The sequence below is a fragment of the Panthera tigris genome, chromosome E3 (genome assembly GCF_018350195.1).
Source record: "Panthera tigris isolate Pti1 chromosome E3, P.tigris_Pti1_mat1.1, whole genome shotgun sequence".
NCBI classification, from domain to species: domain Eukaryota; kingdom Metazoa; phylum Chordata; class Mammalia; order Carnivora; family Felidae; genus Panthera; species Panthera tigris.
In genome coordinates, this window is record NC_056675.1 from 4,004,939 (window position 1) to 4,023,452 (window position 18,514).

General features: G+C 47.3%; 2 protein-coding genes across 2 annotated transcripts in view; both read left to right on the forward strand.

The window, feature by feature from the left end:
• The first annotated feature begins 11,099 nt into the window (after positions 1-11,099).
• LOC122234752 (NADH dehydrogenase [ubiquinone] 1 beta subcomplex subunit 1-like) lies at positions 11,100-11,351 on the forward strand. The gene has a single exon (XM_042972408.1). It carries the CDS (start codon positions 11,100-11,102, stop codon positions 11,349-11,351), a length of 252 nt encoding a protein of 83 aa, XP_042828342.1.
• A 1,707-nt stretch (positions 11,352-13,058) lies between these two features.
• WIPI2 (WD repeat domain, phosphoinositide interacting 2) overlaps positions 13,059-18,514 on the forward strand; it is a 42,499-nt gene continuing 37,043 nt past the window's right edge. Inside the window, exon 1 of the mRNA XM_042971018.1 lies at positions 13,059-13,324. Within this exon, the coding sequence (XP_042826952.1) occupies positions 13,251-13,324 (74 nt within the window). The 5' untranslated portion in view covers positions 13,059-13,250. The remainder of the gene's footprint in view (positions 13,325-18,514) is intronic.

The window sequence follows — 18,514 nt, forward strand, 5'->3', positions numbered from 1 at the left end:
ATGGAGCCTGCTCGGGATTCTGTCTCCCTCTGCTCTGGGCTGACAGCTCAGAGCCTGAAGCCTGCTTCGGAGTCTGTGTCTCCCTCTCTCTCTGCTCCTCCCCCTCTGTCTCTGTCTCTCTCAAAAATGAATAAATGTTAAAAAATTTTTTTTTAATAAATAAACTTTAAAAAATATATATATCACGATACCGAAAGAAGAACAAAGTTGGAAGAATCACACTACATGATTTCAAGATGGACTATAAAGCTGCCATAATCAAGACATTACGGACGTTGGGAAAGAAGCAACACATAGATTAGCTGCAGAAAATGTAAAGAGTCTAAAAATAGGCCCTTCGATTTTTGACAAAGACGTCAAGATAATTTAATGGAGAAAAAGGCAGTCTTTTCAACACGTGGTGCTGGAGAAATCTGAAATTCACATGCCACAGAAAATTGTTCTTTTCCTTTCTCATGCCGTGTACGGGCTTCAGTGGTTTCCAGGGGCTGGGGGGCAGGGGTGGGCAGAAGCTGGCCACAAAGGGACACAAGGAATTTGGGGGGGATGATGAAACGTCTATATCCTGCTTGTAAGGGTAGTTCCATGGCTGTATAAATCGGTTAAAACTCATACACCTGGGGCGCCTGGCCGTTCAGTCAGTTAAGTGTCCAACTCCTGATCTCAGCTCAGGTCACGATCTCATAGTTTGTGAGTTCGAGCCCCACGTCAGGCTCTGCACTGACAGCGTGGAGCCTGCTTGGGATTCTCTCCCTCTCTCTCTCTTTCTCTCTCCCCCTCCCTCTTTCTGTGCCCCTCACCCAAGTATGCTACCCCCCCCAAAATAAATAAATAAACATTAAAAAAAAAAACCTCACACAACTGTACACTCAGTAAGAGTGAATTTTGCTATATTTAAATTACATTTCGGGGGCGCCCGGGTGGCTCGGTCGGTTTAAGCGTCTGACTTCAGCTCAGGTCGTGCTCTCACGACTCGTGAGTTCAAGCCCCGCGTCGGGCTCTGTGCTGACAGCTCAGAGCCTGAAGCCTGCTTCGGATTCTGTGTCTCCCTCCCCTGCTTGCCCTCTCTCAAAAATAAATAAATATTACAAACATTTTTTAAATAATATATTACATTTCAGTTAAATTGAAAAGACCTACAATATATATAACAATTTTTTTAAAAGGCTCTATCGTTTGTACCTGCCGTGTGTGTATATGGAGGAGAGAAAAAGAACAAGCGTGTGGTGTGCGTAGGCCCAGTTATTGCTAGAGTTGAGGATTATAAGCTTTAACTAACATTAGAAATGTTCGGTGTTCAAAGTTTCTTTTTTTTAATTTTTTTAATGTTTATTCATTTTAGAGAGAGAGAGAGAGACAGAGCATGAGTGAGGGAGGAACAGAGAGAGAGGAAGACACAGAATCTGAAGCAAGTTCCAGGCTCTGAGCTGTCAACACAGAGCCCGACACGGGGCCTGAACCCAGGAACCACGAGATCATGACCTGAGCCGAAGTCCGATGCTTAACCGACCAAGTTACCCAGGCGCACCCAGTGTTCAAATTTCTAGGAGCTGATCACCAGCTCTGACGTTCAGCCCTTCTCTCATCGGGGCTTCTCTAACATGCCCGGGCTGTCGTCCACCCCTGTCCCACTTACCCAGCTTCTGATTACCGGACACCCCTGATCCCAGGCATCCCAAGAGGGTTCAAAGCCCAGGATCCAGCCTTGGAGGAGTCCCTTTGGGTCCAATGGCTGGGCCTTGCTGGCCTCTTGTGGCCAGAAGCAGAATTATCACATTATGACACATTAAAAATGACAAATCTGGGAGTTGGCTCAATCTTGAAGTAGCTGGGGGCAGAGAACCAGCTTGCTCACCCACTTTCCTGGGGGTATAACTTAGAGTGACCTTTTCAGCAATACATGTCAACATTTAGAATGCACGGAGCTTTGACCCATTGACCCCAGCTCTGGAAATCACAGATGATACCCTCTTGCCAAAATGTGTTTCCTCTAGTTCTAAGTACAAGAGATAAGAGGAACATTCTCATCCTCGTGTTACATGAAACCACAGGAAGGTAATCAGCCAAATCCAAAACGTGGGGCCATCTGTAGGACAACGGATCCTGTCCCTGCAAAAAATGGCCTGGCATAAAAACTGGGAGCGGGGAGACTGTTCTGATAAAAAAGAGATTTCCAAGATCAGAGGATATATAATATAGCCAATATAATCCAATGTATTATACATCCAATATAATATAGAGCTGTAGTTTGGATCCTGGCTCAAAGGAAACCAAGGTAAAAAGATGTCTATGAGATAATCATGGGAAACGGATTCCCGACAGCGGATAGATGATACAAAGGGATGATTGTTCATTTTGTGAAGGGGGATAATGGCATTAAGGCCATTTGGCTGCCAGGATGGTCAGGGATGTTGGTCGGCACTGGTCTGAGTTCCGTTCAGACCTGAAAGATGGGAGGCAGGGGTGGGGGCAGAGTGGAAGCAAAGGGAAAGTCTTCAAGGTGGGAGAGAGAAGAGAGAGATTAGAAGAAGCATGACGGGGCTGGTAGAAGGAAGGTGGTCCCGGGTGAAATGAAAGCAGGTGCACAGATTGCACAGAACAGGTGCTTGTAGACCGTGGTGAGGAAATTGGATTTGATTGGGTATTGGGGTGGAGAGGGTGTCCGTGACCCCATTGCCTTTAGGGTTCCTCTGAGCAGTGCTTCCCATTGGTTGAAAGGGGGCGAGGGTGAAAGCGTGGAAACCAGAAGGAGGTCTTTTCTCACCGCAAGGTCAGAGATGATGGTGCCTGGGACGTTGATGGGGATGGAGAGGGGGAGTGGTTAGTTCCTAACTGTATGTGGGAGACTGAATATACAAACGGGCGGTGGCCAGTCCACAAATGAGGACTGAACTCTGACCTACCACCCACAGCAACCAGTCCAGGATGTCAGACAACCTCCCCACCATCTTTAAAACAGCATTTCCCAGTTGATGGGTATCTAGAATGTCCCACTTGGTGGCTTCTCTCTTCCCATCACATTTTTTACTCCCAGATTTATTTCTTCTGTCTAGACCTCTCCCCTGAGTTCCAGAAGGTTAGGGTCAACTATTCCTTTGATGGGAAAACCCAAAGCAGGTCAGGGAACCGCTCCCTTCCAAGGCCTTCCCACCTCGGTGGGCGGCCCTTTGTTTCTCTTTCATGCTGTCTCCGTGGGAGTGAGCGAGACCACCCAGACCCGGGCAGGCAGAGGCTATTCGGTGCTTCCGCAACAAGGAGGTCGGCCACTGTCACTTGTTTGATGGACTGGAAGGCAGGCAGGAGGGTGGGAGAGCTCGACAGTGACGGGAGGAAAGTCTCCGGTGGCCTGATTGGAGGCTGTCGCCCTGGAGAAGTTGGACATATCTCCCAGGTGTGTTGTAGAACTCTACGATGTTGGAGGAAGGGGACTTGTAGACCCTCTCCCCAGCAAAATAGCAATTCATCTGATGACAATATTCAAAACCAATCATTCAAAGCCTCTGGAAATGCTTGTAAGGGCATATGGCAAATAGAGAAACTTTCATTCAAGAAAATCTACTAAATCTCTGTAAAAGCCATGCCCCCTGGCTCACCCACCCTTGAGCCATGGAGCTCCAGAAGCCCCTCCCAGGGCTGGTGCAGCCAAGGAAAGGGGCTCCCTCTGCTCCCCCCCCTTGCCCCCCCTTGCCCAGTTCAGTCCAGGGCTCCAGATTCACTCTCCGACCCAACCGCAACGCAGAAACTCTGGTCCAGGCCATGTGACTGGCCTGGAGTCCCCAGTCCCTGCTCCGCCCAGCCCTCACTCTGGGGCACAGCTGAGAACACTGGGGCCCCAGTCGCCCCCATCCCAGCTCACTCTGCACTCACAGCAGTGGAAGCCGCGAAGACCAGGCCGGCCACCCCACCCTGCCCCGCTGCTCACTCATAGGGCAAGAGCATCACTCCCAGAAAATCTGGTCCCCACCCGGCTCAGGTGAAGTGGCCCAGGGTCCTGCCCAGAGGAAGTGGCAGGCTCCAGGAGGAGGAGCTGAGCAGCTATGCTGGAGAAGACTGGTGTCGTGTAGAGTTGAAAACTCCAAGCCTGGAGGGAGATCTGGCAGATTCCCACGGCCTTCCCGGGATGGCAGACAGCTCTGGGAATCAGGAAGACTGTGCCCACTCCAAGGCATTCAGAACAGCACTCAGGGTAAACTCCAAGGCATTCCCCATGCCGCACCCAGCTCTCGCTGAAACAGGTGGATGCCTCGATGGCACAAGGAACTTACCAGAACTTCGGACCCACACGTACTGGACAGTAGCTACTACCCCTCAGTGGTGGCTCCAAGCAAGCCATAGGGGTTGAAATGCTATCCAAGTCAACTCTGGCCATCTGAAAGACGGTGTGCAAGCCCAGGCCTCCACCCCATTGGGAGAGACCATAGAAAGAACTCTGAGCTACTAGTTTCCGGCCGAACAGAAGGCAGAAACAAACTCTCTGAACTGTGATAGTAGCTTCTAGGCCACACGTACAACAGTAGCAGGTAAAAATCTAACTGACCTAGGGCCTTACAGAACCTTTGACCCATCGGTTGCTTAGGCTGAGCCAGAGACGTCCCCAGGCAGGCAGGTTAAAAAGCGAAAATAAGGGGCTCCTGGGTGGCTCAGTAAGATAAGCCTCTGACTTCTGCTCAGGTCATGATCTCGCAGTTCACGGGTTCGAGCCCCGTGTCGGGCTCTGTGCTGACAGCTCAGAACCTGGAGCCTGCTTCCAATTCTATGTGTCCCTCTCTCTCTGCCCCTCCCCTGCTCAAGCTCTGTCTCTCTCTGTCTCTCAAAAATGAATAAACGTTCAAAAAAAAATTTTTAAGGCAAAAATGAGAGGAAAAAAATCTGAGTGGGGAGATCAGAAATTGCACACCGAGAGTTGAGGGATGCAGGGGTGGGACTGACTTCTCAGAACTGGTTCAACCAAATCACTGAACAAATAAACAAATTACCAAGCCAACAACAATAACATCTCCCGAGGCAGGAGCAGAGGACCAGTATCTAAAGTTGCTACAATATATTATTTAAAATGTCTAGTTTTCAAGAAAAATTGTGAGACACGAAAAGAAACCAGACAGCATGACCTATACACAGGCTTCACTGGAAAATTCCACTAAACATTGACAGACAAATTAACATCAATTCTTCTCAAACTCTTCCAAAGAATAGAAAAGGAGGGAACATTTACTAACTCATTTTGTGAGACTAGCATTATCTTACCACACAGCTAGAGAAAAATACCAAAAGGAGAGAAAACCCTACAAAAAAAATATTCCTAATATACAATTCTCAAAAAAAAAAGAGAATACAAGCAAACCGTATCTGACAGAAAATTAAAGGAATTATATACCATGACCAAATGGAATTTACAATAATTTTTTTTTATTTGAGAGAGAGAGAGAGAGGGTGCTCACGTAGGGGAGGGGCAGAGAGAGAAAGAGAGAGAGAGGGAGAGAATCCTAAGCAGGCTACACATCCAGCTTGGAGCCCAACTCAGGGTTTGATACTACAATTGTGAGATCATGACCTGAGCCCAAATCAAGAGTTGGATGCTTGACTGACTGAGTTACCCATGTGCCCCTGATCAGTTTTCTTATGTTGCATTCCAGGGATAAATTCCATTTGGTCAGGGCTCCTAGGTGACCCTATGAGGAGCCTGCTTAAGATTCTCTCTCTCCCCCTCTGCCCCTCTCCTCCCCTTGTGCACACATTCTCTCTCTTTCTCTTTCTCTCTCTCTCTCTCTCTCAGAAAGAAAGGAAGAAAGGAAGAAAGGAAGAAAGATAACTGATCAATGTAATATACTATGTTAATAGAATAAAGAACAGAAACCACGTGATCATCCTATAGCTGCAGAAATGCCTTTAGCACAACCTAACCACCTTTCGTGATAAAACTCAACCGCTAGGAATAGAAGGAGATTTCATCCACATGATAAAGAGCATCTACAAAAAACTCATGAGCTAACCTCATACTTAATGGTGGAAGACGTAACGTTTTCCCTCCAAGATCAGGAATAAGACAAAGATGTCTGCTCTTGCCACTTTTCTTCAACACTCTGCTAAAGGTTTTAGCTGGGACAACTGGCCAGAGACGTGTGCCAAGGTAAAAGAAATAAAAGGCCTCCATATTAGGAAGGAAGGAGTAAAACCTATTTGCAGATAATGTGCTAGTGGATACAGAAAATTTTAAGGAATCCGCTGAAACAAAACTATCGGGGTAATACAAGAACAATATATGAAAATCAAGAGTTTTTATATGCTAGCAATGAGTAACCTGAAATGAAACTAACAAAAAATCCATTTATGCTTGCATCAAAAAGAATGAAATACTAAGGAATGAGTTTAACCAACGAACTACAAGGCCTATATATGGAAAACTGTTGAAAGTGCTAAAAGAAAATGAAGACCTTTGTACTGAATCATCATCTTCATACATCTTTATACAGTCGAAGTCCATCAATACAACATTCTAATTATTTTTATGCCATTGTTTTTCAAGTCAAATAGAAGAAGAGTTCTATTTGTTCAGCCTGATAGTTCAGGCTATCTCTGTATTTACCTACGTCGTAGCTTTACAAGCGCTTTTTATTTCTTCATGTGGTTTTTTTTTTTTTAAATTTTTTTTTTCAACGTTTTTTATTTATTTTTGGGACACAGAGAGACAGAGCATGAACGGGGGAGGGGCAGAGAGAGAGGGAGACACAGAATCGGAAACAGGCTCCAGGCTCCGAGCCATCAGCCCAGAGCCTGACGCGGGGCTCGAACTCACGGACCGTGAGATCGTGACCTGGCTGAAGTCGGACGCTTAACCGACTGCGCCACCCAGGCGCCCCTCTTCATGTGGTTTTGAGTTACTGTCCTCCATGGCTTCATTTCAACCTGATGGCCTCTAGTATTTTCTGAACAGATTTCTATGATTTCTGTCTCTTTATTGAGATTCTCTTTGGTGAGACACGGTCATCATACTCGTCTCAATTCTTCAAGTATGGTTTCTTTTGGTTTTTTGAATTTATTTGTAATAGATGCTTTCAAATCTTTGTTCACTAAACCTACCCTCTGGGTCCCTTCAAAGGCAATAACTTTTCCCCCTGTTGGGGGCCATACTTTCCCGTTTCTTTGTGTGTCTCACAGTTTTTTGTGGACTCTCAGGAATATGCCAGGAGCATTTCAAAGCTTCTTATGGACATCTCATCCCCCAGACATTCCTCTCAAGGATTTGTTTTTTGTGTGTTTTAGTTTTGGTTTTGCTTAGTCCCTTGTTTGCCCTAACTGGTAACCTCAAGGCAGTTGCAATACAATACAATACAATTGCCAATGATTGTTTTGGTCAAATGTCTTGGGGATGAGCTGGTAAACTCCTGGATCAAATAAAGACAAGCTCTGAAAGGGAGTTTTTCAGCAAAGAATCAGGCAGGTCAAATAGTGACCATTCTCTGGGGATGGGGCTTTTGGGGGAGCTCCAAGCCCTTTCTGCCCGCCTCCAGTGACCACTAGGCTGTTTGTTTTTACATCTATCACAGTTGTAAGGCTGCTGATTTTCAAGGCTACCATGGATCTTGGATAGAGAGATGAGATTAGGGAAAATTAAAAAGCCACAAATCTCACTGCTCTCGCTGAGACGCGGCTGTTTTGTTTGAACGCAAGCTTCTTAGATGGTTGCAAGCCTTTTGTTGTTAATTTCCAGAGTTCCGAAAAGGTTGATTTCGATCATTTTTGCCAGCGTTCTCTTTGCCTTCATGGAGGAATGGTTTTCAGATTCTTGCTCCACTATTCTGGAAGGGCTTCCTTCCCACCCATTCAACCCCCACCGCATTCTCCAGAGGTGAATTATCCTAGCCCTTGTTATTGTTGAGGAAACATGCTCGGAGAGGTTACGTGGCTCACCTGATGAGGCACAGCTCGTGAGAATCGGAACCAGGATCCGAATCTCGGTATGGTGCGATTTCCGTGTGGTCCGTATCCCGACCTCTCTCCCACTGCCTCACCTCATGCAAGGTGCGCTCCAGCACCCTTTCACTCAGCTCTTAGTTCCCTCCTCCGTGCCAGCTGTTTAACCCACGGGTTTATTTAGGAACTCGCCTGTGGGAGGATTGCTCATCTCTGAACGTTGCACATAAGAAGAATACTTGGGGAGTTTTTTGAGCACCGGCAGATGATGGTTCTGTTCTAAGGTTGACAGGAGGGAGGGAAGCAGTGATGACAGAAGCTCAGGAGAGCCTCCTTCCCGCTCTGCCTACCATCAGGAATGTCAGCTCATGTCCTCCCCAGGGGAGCTGGGACACGAGCGTGCGTTGCTGAGTCACACGCAGGTCAAGCTCTTTGGCGCAATCCCAGTCTGCTCCCCAGCAACGCTTGTCCGTGGTTCCCAACATCTCCCAGATCATAGAGCAGGGAATCAAAATCTGGGCGGGTGGGTAGCAGCCCTGAGCGCCAGCCCATTCTGGCCCGCAGGAATGGAAGCCCAGAGCTGAGTTGTTCAAGGACTAAGTTCTAGCATTCTAGGGAATGGGATCGCAGAGTGAACAGTACAGACAAAAATCCTCCCTCAGTGGAGGATTATGTTCTGGTCAGGAGGGGGCGTTTTGTGGCCCATCGGAAAGTGATAAGTCCTATATAGAGACAGAAAGCAAGGAGAGGGATGGGGACTAGAAGAAAGTAGGGAGGTGACCATTTTTAAGAGGGCTATCCAGGAGTTCATACGCCATCTCTTGTGACCGGAAATTCACACGGTGGTGAGGAAGCTTTGACGGTGTGCTCATGCCCTTGGAATTCACCAGCCTTATCATGGGCCCTATTGCCTAGAGAGATGGCAGAATGGCTTACTGAAGGTTTAGTTGTGGCACCAGCTAAGATACCACACCCTGTGGGGTGGGGTTGTCATTCCACAGTAGGCAATACATGCCTGCAAACTGGGAGTGGAGGTGGTAGGGTCTTCTTGCATATGACAAAGAATAATCCACTGAAAATGTTTTGTTTCCATCCACACACCCCTGAGCTCACTGGATTTTGAGGTTCTAGTACCCAAAGGACCCCTATTACTCCAGGGAACAGACCCGTGGTTCAGGTAGATTGGAAACTGAGTCGACCCTCTGGCCATTTGGAAATCCTCACTTGCTGAACCGACAGAAGTTACTATCCTGGATGAAGTGATAGATTCCGACGAACAAGGGGAAACCGGGTGGCTTTTCCAAATGAAGCCAAGAACTGTGTCGAGAACCCAGGAGATTTCTTCAGGCACCCTTTATGTGGCTTTGTTCAAAAATAATGGTCCATAGGAAACTGTGCCAACTGATAGATACACCACTAAAGACATTGCTCCTGTGTTACATCTTGACTTCTGGTGATTGGCGATCGGCTATATGGGCATTCACATACGTATATTTATACATTTACATATGTCCATGCCCATGTAGCCAACCACCGAAATCAAGACATAGGGCAGCTCCAGCACTCCAGCCGGTTCCCCTCATGTCCCCTCCGAACCAATCCCCCACCAGAGGTAACCACTACTCTGCCTATTTTTGACTTCATATAAATGGACTCATACAGTATATATCCTTTTTTTTTTTTTTAATGTTTATTTTTGAGAGAGAGAGAAAGACAGAATGCGAGCAGGGGAGGGGCAAAGAGAAGAGGGAGACACAGAATCCAAAGCAGGCTCCAGGCTCTGGGCTGTCAGCACTGAGCCTGACGTGGGGCTCGAACTCACAAACCGTGAGATCGTGACCTGAACCGAAGTTGAACGCTTAAATGACTGAGCCACCCAGGTGCCCCCTTTTTTTTAAGTTTATTTATTCTCAGAGACAAAGCACAAGCAGGGGAGGGGGAGAGAGAGAGAGAGAGAGAGAGAGAGAGAGAGAGAGAGAGAATCCCAAGCAGGCTCCATACTGTCAGCATGAAGGCTGATGTGGGCTCAATCCTATGAACCATGAGATCATAACCTAAGCCGAAATCAAGAGTCGGACGCTTAACTGACGGAGCCACCCAGGTGCCCCACAATTTATTTTTTAAAAAAGATTTTATATTTAAGTGATCTCTACAGTCAACGTGGGGCTCGAACTTACAACCCCAAGATCAAGAGTCACTGCTCTGCCACCTGAGCCAGCCAGGGGCGCTGATTCTAGCCATTTAAGACTTTTCCTCACAGTGTTATGAGAGTTCCAGTTGCTCTGCAATTATTGTCTACACTTTGCATTGTCAATTATTTTAATTTTAGCCAACACGTTATGTCAAAAGTTCAGAACAAAAAAAGAAAATCGGGGAGCCTGGGTGGCTCAGGGTGGGTTAAGCGTCCAACTTCGGCTCAGGTCATGATCTTGGGGTTTGTGAGTTCTAGCACGTCGGGCTCTGTGCTGATAGCTCAGAGCCTGGAGCCTGCCTCGGATCCTGTGTCTCCCTCTCTCTCTGCCCCTCCCCTGCTCCCATTCTATCTCTCTCTCTCTCTGAAAAATAAATAAACTTAAAAAAAAGAAAATCAACAAATCGCTGAAGTAATAGTTAGAAGTTTATTGTGCACCCCAAAAAGTTTGCAAACAAGCAGCACTCACACCAAAACACAGAATGAGGCTCGGAGGTGTATCATCATACAGCAGCTTCTAGAGTGTGGAGTGTGGAAGCGATGACTATTTGCTCTTTAGTGATTGGTTACAGTATTAGAATCTTCTGAACTAAAAGGAAATTTGCTGGTGGTCGCCTCACATCAACTTTGGGGAACTACTTTGGTTTCGCTTGTGATTTTCAGAGGCACAAGCAAGGTCAAGTTAGCTTTTCCTTGTCTTGCAAAATAAGCTAAATTAAGCTTTGCTTGTATGACGACACTGGCGTCGTCAGCTCGGAATTTTCGAGTCTGGTCTCCATTTGTATTTGACTTTAACAGGTGGATGCTTGTAGTATCTATTTGCTCTTAATTTGCATTTTCTTGATGAGTATTAATGATGATCACCTTCTCAGGTGCTCATTAGGCGTTTTGATATTTTCTGAAGTACCATGCTCAAGTACCCAAAAATGAGTTGGTATTTTCCTCATTGATTTGTAGAAATTCTTTTAACGTTCTGGAAAGAAGTCCTTTGTCAACAATGTGTACAACAGGGCTGAGCTCGCCGTTGCCCTTGGCCGTGGAGTCGTTTTTTGGCACCAAGGGCGCAGCATCCGTGATGAACGTAATTCAGATTGTTTGTGACCACTGGGTACATACACTTGTACCCGTGGGATTTGTCCTTGGATGTTATCTAGACAAAAAGAATGATGAAAAACTAACTGCCTTCCAGAACAAGAGTGTGTTGCTTAAAAGGGAATTGAGACCCAGTGAAGAAGTCACCTGGAAATAAAGGCTGTGACTGAAATAAAGAATGGTCACCTTAAAAAAATTAGGAAATAAAAACACACTCGGTATTTTCAAAAATGTATTTCAAGTGTATGTATTGAAAGCTTATGTACCCCACTCATTCTGAGGCTTGCCTTCTTGACCTGTCTTGACGAGAAGTTGTTTTTAAAGTTTATTTATTTAATGTTTCTTTATTTTTGAGAGCGAGAGAGACAGAGCATGAGTGGGACAGGGGCAGAGAGAGAGGGAGACCCAGAATCCAAAGCAGGCTCCAGGCTCCAAGCTGGCAGCACAGAGCCGGACGCGGGGCTGGAACTCACGGACGGCGAGATCATGACCTGAGCTGAAGTTGGCTGCTTAACCGACTGAGCAGCCAGGTGCCCCATAAAGTTTATTTATTTTTGAGAGAGAGAGAAAGAGAGCACGAGCGAGCTGGGGAGGGGCAGAGAGAGAGAGAGAGAGAGAGAAAGATAGACAGACAGAAACCCAAGCAGGGTGGCTTGATCTCAATAACCAAGAGTCAGGCACTTAACTGACGGAGCCCCCCAGGCGCCCTGAGCGGTTGCTCTCCGTTTTGATGAAGATTAACGTTTTATTTTGTGGTTAGTACTTTTTAAAGTACTTGTTTGGGAGACTTCATTTACTCCAGAGCCATGAAGGCATTCTCCTACGTTTTCTTCCAGAAACTTGACTGTACGTCCACAATCCATCTCAAACTAGTTTTTGAGTTCGGTGGGAGGTAGGAGAGCCAGCACCTTTAAAGGAAAGGACCATTGTTTCCTCAAGGATTTGCAACGCGTTCTTGACTCTGGGCTAAAAATTAGCTTCCCTGCGCACAGATTGAATTGTGCCATTCTCCTGCCTAAGTGTTTCCAATGGCAACCCGTTGTTTAGATAATGTTCAGGCTCTTGCTTAATGCATCTTAACAACACCCCCGCTCGATTTGGCCACTTCCAGTTTCACAAGCCCAATCTTGTGTCCATCGCCCCACTCTAAGCTCAGACACGCTGAGCAGCGTGTTCCCTTGGACACACTCTCACCTCTGAACCTTTGCCATACACAATGCTTCCGTAGGTTACCTACTATTCAAACTGCAGGTCTTACCTCCTCCGGGAAGCCTTCTCTGGACTGCACATTCCCTGTCCCTTAAGTCTAGGTTCAGTGACCTCATCATGTGCTCTCTTGTACTCCGGCTTGTAATTGTGTTCCGGGGTAACTTCTCTGAGGGGAGGGAGGCCCATTTGGTTTACATGGAAGGTGTCTCGTAAATATGAGTGAATCCGCCACGGATCCAGAAAGCGGGCGCCTCAGGGAAAGAACGGGGTTACAATTCTCAGATTGAACACTTGGCGAATAGGTTAACACTTCTGAGCCTCAGTTTTCAAATCTGTAAAGTGGGGACGCAATATTCTCTACGTAGGCCTGCCAGAAGCATCAAATAAGATGCTGCCCATAAATCCTTAGCGCAAGGACAGGCACACAGCGGACACTTTTAATATGAATAAAACCATAGGGACTCACTTTTCCCTTGCGCATGCGCCGTCCTCCGTACGCCAGCTAGCCCTGCCCGGCGCGCCCCTGCGCGTCCCCACGCGTGCGCGTGTTCGACCGGAACCCCAGCCCTGGCCGGAGATGAAGGGGCGGGACCTCCGCAATACGCCTGCGCCCTGAGAGGCCGTGCGCCGAGGAGGCGGGGCCGCGCCGGCGCGCAGGGCGTCCCGGCTCCTGAGCATAAACAAGAGCGGGCACGGGATGAGGCGGCGGTTGATCCCCGGGCAGCCAGCTGCGGCCAGCGAGGCGGCGAGCGGGGCCAGGCGCCGACCCTGAGCGCACCCGACTCGCCCTCCCGCGCGCGAGCCCTCGGCCGGGGCCACCCTCCCGCCCGCCCGCCGCGCGCCCACCATGAACCTGGCGAGTCAGAGCGGCGAGGCCGGCGCCGGCCAGCTGCTCTTCGCCAACTTCAACCAGGACAACACGTAAGGCCGGGCGGGGGTTGGGGCCCGAGGCCTGGGGCCGGGCGGGGGGTCCGGGGCCGAGGGCCGGGGCCGGGGCGGGCGGGAGCCTGAGGCCGGGTTCAGGGCCGGAGATTCGGCCTGGAGGTTCGGGGTGGAGGCCGGGGCGGGCGGGGGCGTCCCCGGGGGCGGGCCTGGAGCGTGGAGGGAGGGGCGCTGCCCTCGGGGACCCTCCGGGCGCTGCGCTGGAGCTGCGATCCCTGGGCGGGGAAAGTGATGGAGATAAGGAGGCTTTTCACCCACCGACGGATAGGTTGCTTTACCTTTTGGGACCTCCCTTCTCACAAAGTTGGGGCAGAACTTTGTGCCTTGACTTGTTGTCCCAGCCGCTTCTGGAGCAGTGAGCGTGGGTTTCTTCCTCTTATCCCACCTGCCCTTCTCCCTCGGCCCTCTTCCCCCCACTCTTTCCCCTCTTCAGGTCCTTCTCCTCGTCTCTTCATTATCTTAGTGCCCTTTTCCTTTCTTTCCCTTTCTTCTTGTCTCGTTGTTTTTTTTTTTTTTAGGTAACTTCGATGTCCTGCCCGAGCAAGAAACAAACTTAGCCTTAATCCTGGCCTCTGATCTGGGGAGAAACTGAGTCAAGGGGGATGTAACCGAGAAATACGTGAGGAGTCTTGGTGCTTCAGGGAATGGGCCCATCCTTAGGGAAAGAGAGGCCCACTGATGCCAACCCATGGATTTGGAACGCTGTTTGTCCAAACGCCTATGGGTTTGAAGCTGATTCTTCAGAGGCTGTCTCGGTGACCTGTGAGCATAGTTACTAGATGAAGTTTCTGGAGAAGGAAGGAGCTGTGGAAGGGAGGAGAGCCATCTTGGGAAGTGAGTAAGAGGAAGTGATGTAAGTGAGGAGGAATGGGTCATTGGCTTCGTAGTAAGTAGTTGGTCGAGTTGTTACTGGCGGAGTGGAGTCAGCAAAGTAGAAAATGAGATTTTTTTTTTTTTTTTTTTTTAAACGAAGAGTTCATTGTAGAATGGCAAGCAGGCATCAAGTCCGTGGCATGCAGCGGGTACTCGGTAGCGCCTCCCCAGAATTGTGAGGTTAGTGCCGGGTGGCCCGGCAGCGGGACCGCGCTGAGGTTAGAAGGAAGCAGATCACCTTTTCCCAAGTGCAGGTGAGGAAACTGAAGTTCACAAAGGCTCAGAGCTGTGCCTGGATCCTAGAGTTGGTTAATGTGGAGTGTGGGCAGGCCCGAGTCTCTTCCACTGCCCTTCCCACTCTGCCACTGTCTTCTCTACCTAAAAAGTAGGATTTTGAGGATGGTGAATTTAGGCATCATACTGTAGCAGTCTTTAAAGATTAAAACTACCAAACGCTTAGTGTTCCACGTGGGTAAAAACCAGCACAGCAAAAGCATTTTGAATAACCTGTTGCCAGTGGTTGTGATCGGGATAGACTATGTTATGTGAACCCGGGAAGCGAATAGAACATTTCAAACTGAGATTGGTTTTTAAGCCCTTAGTGTTTTTTGGTTTTGTTTTTAAATTTTTTTTTTTAATGTTTTTATTTTTGAGACAGAGTCAGACAGATCGCAAGCGGGGGAGGAGCAGAGAGAGAGGGAGACACAGAATCCAAAGCAGAGGCTCCAGGCTCTGAGCTGTCAGCACAGAGCCCGACGTGGGGCTCGAACTCACACACTGTGAGATCATGACCTGAGCCGAAGTCGGACGCTCAACCGACTGAGCCACCCAAGTGCCCCAAGCCCTTAGTGTTTTGAGATCGGTTAAGAAACGGTAGCTTTCTGGGTTTTTATGTCTTGTATAAGTTAGAGAATTTCCAAAACATTTTCTACCATTTTTTTTTCCAGCTTTTCACTATTCATCATTTATGTTGAAAGGAAATCAAATATGAGAACATATTCTCTTTGGCTGTTATTTCAAATGGGCTTTCAAATTACATACACAATAGAAAATGTCAGTCTGGCCTGAAGTTAGACCTTGTCACACTTGGAAGTCACGTGCTTCCTCACTCCTCAGTGAGTCTGGAAGTTCAGGAGGTTTCTGTGTCATAATTTGGACTTGCCAGAAACCTTGATATAGTACGAATGTAAACTGTTAAGAAATAGTAGGATAGGATTATAGTAAATTATTAAGAAATGGGAAGATAGGATTTAATCATTGATTAAAATGACTAATTTGTTTTGAAGAAATAGGTTTATGAGGAAAGGCTGTACAGTTTACCCCTTTCCCTCCTTTACCCGTCTCCAGAATTTAATAGAAGAACACAGTTTTTCACAAGACAAAGGTTGTCGGTCTAGGATCCACATTCACTGTGTTCGGTGAGAAAATCTGGAAGCCATTTCACTTAATAGAATACATGTATGTTACACAATAATGCTTAACAAAAGAATATTCCCTGTACACCAAAGTATCTGTCCTGCTTTTTGTACTAGTAATATGGCTTCAAATATTGTGTTAATTTTCCTAGGATTCTCATCCTAAAAGTATGAAGACGTGCTTTTTGCTTTTTTTTTTTTTTTTACTATTTGTTTGTTTATTTTTTAGTTAGAACAGTGAAAGAGGCACTGAGAACAGTTGTTTTCAGTCATCTCGCTATTAACTGGTTAGTTCCAATGCTGGTTTCTGAAAGTAACTGTTTGAACGGTTTACTTTGGAAGAATTTTTGGCTTTTGAAATTGAAGTTAACAAACTAGTAAGAGTATCCCTGAAATGGAAATGTCAAGGACTAAATTCCTCCAGTGGATGCCGCTCGTCTAGTGGGAATCTGTGATTTGGCGATGTCCTTTTTCAACTACACCTCAAAAAGGGGTGGAATAAAGAAAGGGACTTGATTCTCCAGGTCTCCTGTCGACAGGATTGAAGTTGTTAGTGTCCAGAAGATTATAGAGATGCTTGTTTAACTGAGTTTCTTCTACAGTTACAGTTGTTCTTCTGGGAAAGTCACTTCTCTCCACTTTTTTTCTCATCAGTAAATCGAGAGGCCTGATTGTAGATGGTCTTTAAGGATCCTTCAACCTTAAAGTTTTAGGCCATTCTGTCGGCCGGGTAGAGGGAGTGTTGGAGGAGGGCAGGACAGTCACCCAGGAGGATATTGTCCAACAGCAGTGGCCCGTGGAGAGAAGACCAGTCAGCCATCAGGACTTGGTGTGACCCGTGGGACAGGCATGGTGCAGGGAAGTTCAGGTTACTCCCAAGTGTCTGGTTTGGGTCTAGTGTGAACAGTGATTCCATTATGGGGACTCGGTTTGGGGCAAAAGATGGATTCTGCTCGGCTGCTATTGAGTTGTCAAGGCATCAGGGCTAACCAGCTGGAGGCCTGCGGTGGAAATGCTGGGAGCTGCGGGAAGAGCCTGCTGTGGAGCAGACTTACTAAGTAGGGCCCCAGGGTCTACGAGGTGTCCTCCTTGGGTTCCTTTTTATGCGTGTGGACTGTTGCCACCTAACTCTAATCAAGTAAGATAGTAGGAAGGGAGAGCCCTTCGGGACTAACTGTTGGTAAGAGTTTACTGAAGGAAAAGGAGTTAAGAGAAAGATCTGATTCACACTTTTTTTAGTGGAAGTTCACTGTCTTTTAGATACTGAGCGCTCAAGTTTCAATTCAGCGATAGACTTGCGGTTACAGATGGTGGACCACACAGAGGCATTTGTTCTGGCCCCTCCCAAAACCCTACGGAAACGTCAGTCAACGAATTACCCAAAGATATATATTTAAGTTTATTTACTCACCGTGGGGAGAGGGGGAAGCAAGGAAGGAGCGGAGAGAGCTTCCCAAGCAGGCTGTCTGCACCGGCCTGACAAGGGGCTCCGCCTCCGGAACCTTGAGATCATGAGCTGAGCCGAGATCAGGAGTTGGCCGGTCGCTCCGCCGACTGAGCCTGACTGAGCCACCCAGGCGCCACTCAAAAAATAGTTTAAAAGACTGAAACCCATAGGATAGGGAGGATGAGGAAGGAGTCACTAGCAACATTTGAGAAGCTGGCAAGTAGTACAGGGAGGCGATCCCGGGTTGCTGGTGGAGAAGGCGGAGAGCCGACCTGCTGTGAACTGCAGAATCCCCGAAAGGCTCGGGGTTGGCGGCCTAGGGAAGCTCTAGAAGTGGAGTAAAGGGGGGTGTGGCGAGAACGAAGAGGATTGGCCCTCAGCATGTTTCACAAGCACTCACTCTCCCATCCTGGCAAAGGACTTAGGCCTCGTCTCAAGACCGTATAACAGGGTCTCTGCATTTTGACACCAGGCGCGGTTGAAGGCCGGGCTGTGGTGTTGAAACGTGGGACTGAGTAAATATAACCTTTTTTCTAGGATAGTAAGCTGGTTTTTTTCCTTCGGCAGTAAAAGATCTCATTGTGTTACCTTAAAAAAAAACAAAAAAAACTACACAAACATTTATTGGGGGATAAGGTTATTTAATAAGGGAATTTCAAACTTCCTTGTTACTGTGCCTCTCCCATTAATATGTCTGCCGTTGTATGGTCAGGCAAATCATGAGAAATTATTAAAAGCAAGATCAGTCCCAAAGAGGGATGTATGAACCTGATCATTGGTGTTACCACCCTTTAAAAACATCCACTTTTAGGGGGTGCCCGAGTGGCTCAGTCGGTTGGGCGTCCGACTTCGGCTCGGGTCGTGATCTCACTGTTCCTGAGTTCGAGCCCCGTGTCAGGCTCTGTGCTGACAGCTCAGATCCTGGAGCCTGATTCGGATTCTGTGTCTCCCTCTCTTTCTGCCCCTCCCCCACTCACACTCTGTCTCTCTCTCTCAAAAATAAATAAATATTAAAAAAATAAAAACATCCATTTTTATTGATAAAATATATACTCGAACTATGCCATGGATATATAGGGAAAAATAATTGAAATATTTGTGCTTGTATCTCTTATTGATGGAGGTGCACAGCAGTTTTACAAACCACGCAATTAAAATTGTAGCTAAGGTATTTAATATCCTGAAGCAGTTTCTGAATATTTGTAAGGACACCAAAGTTCTGATGTTGGATCACCAAAGGCCAGTTTTGACAGATTCTTTTGTTCGGAGCATAGAATCAAAATCTAGTTTCTCATAAACCAGTTAAAGCTCATTAAGTTTGCCCATGAAAGAAGCCTTCCCTAAGCTTATTTTATATATAGTGTCAATAAGGTTGGCGATTTGGTTTCTAAGTCAACAAATTAGAAAGGGAGAGGAGCTGTTAATCCTGGGGAG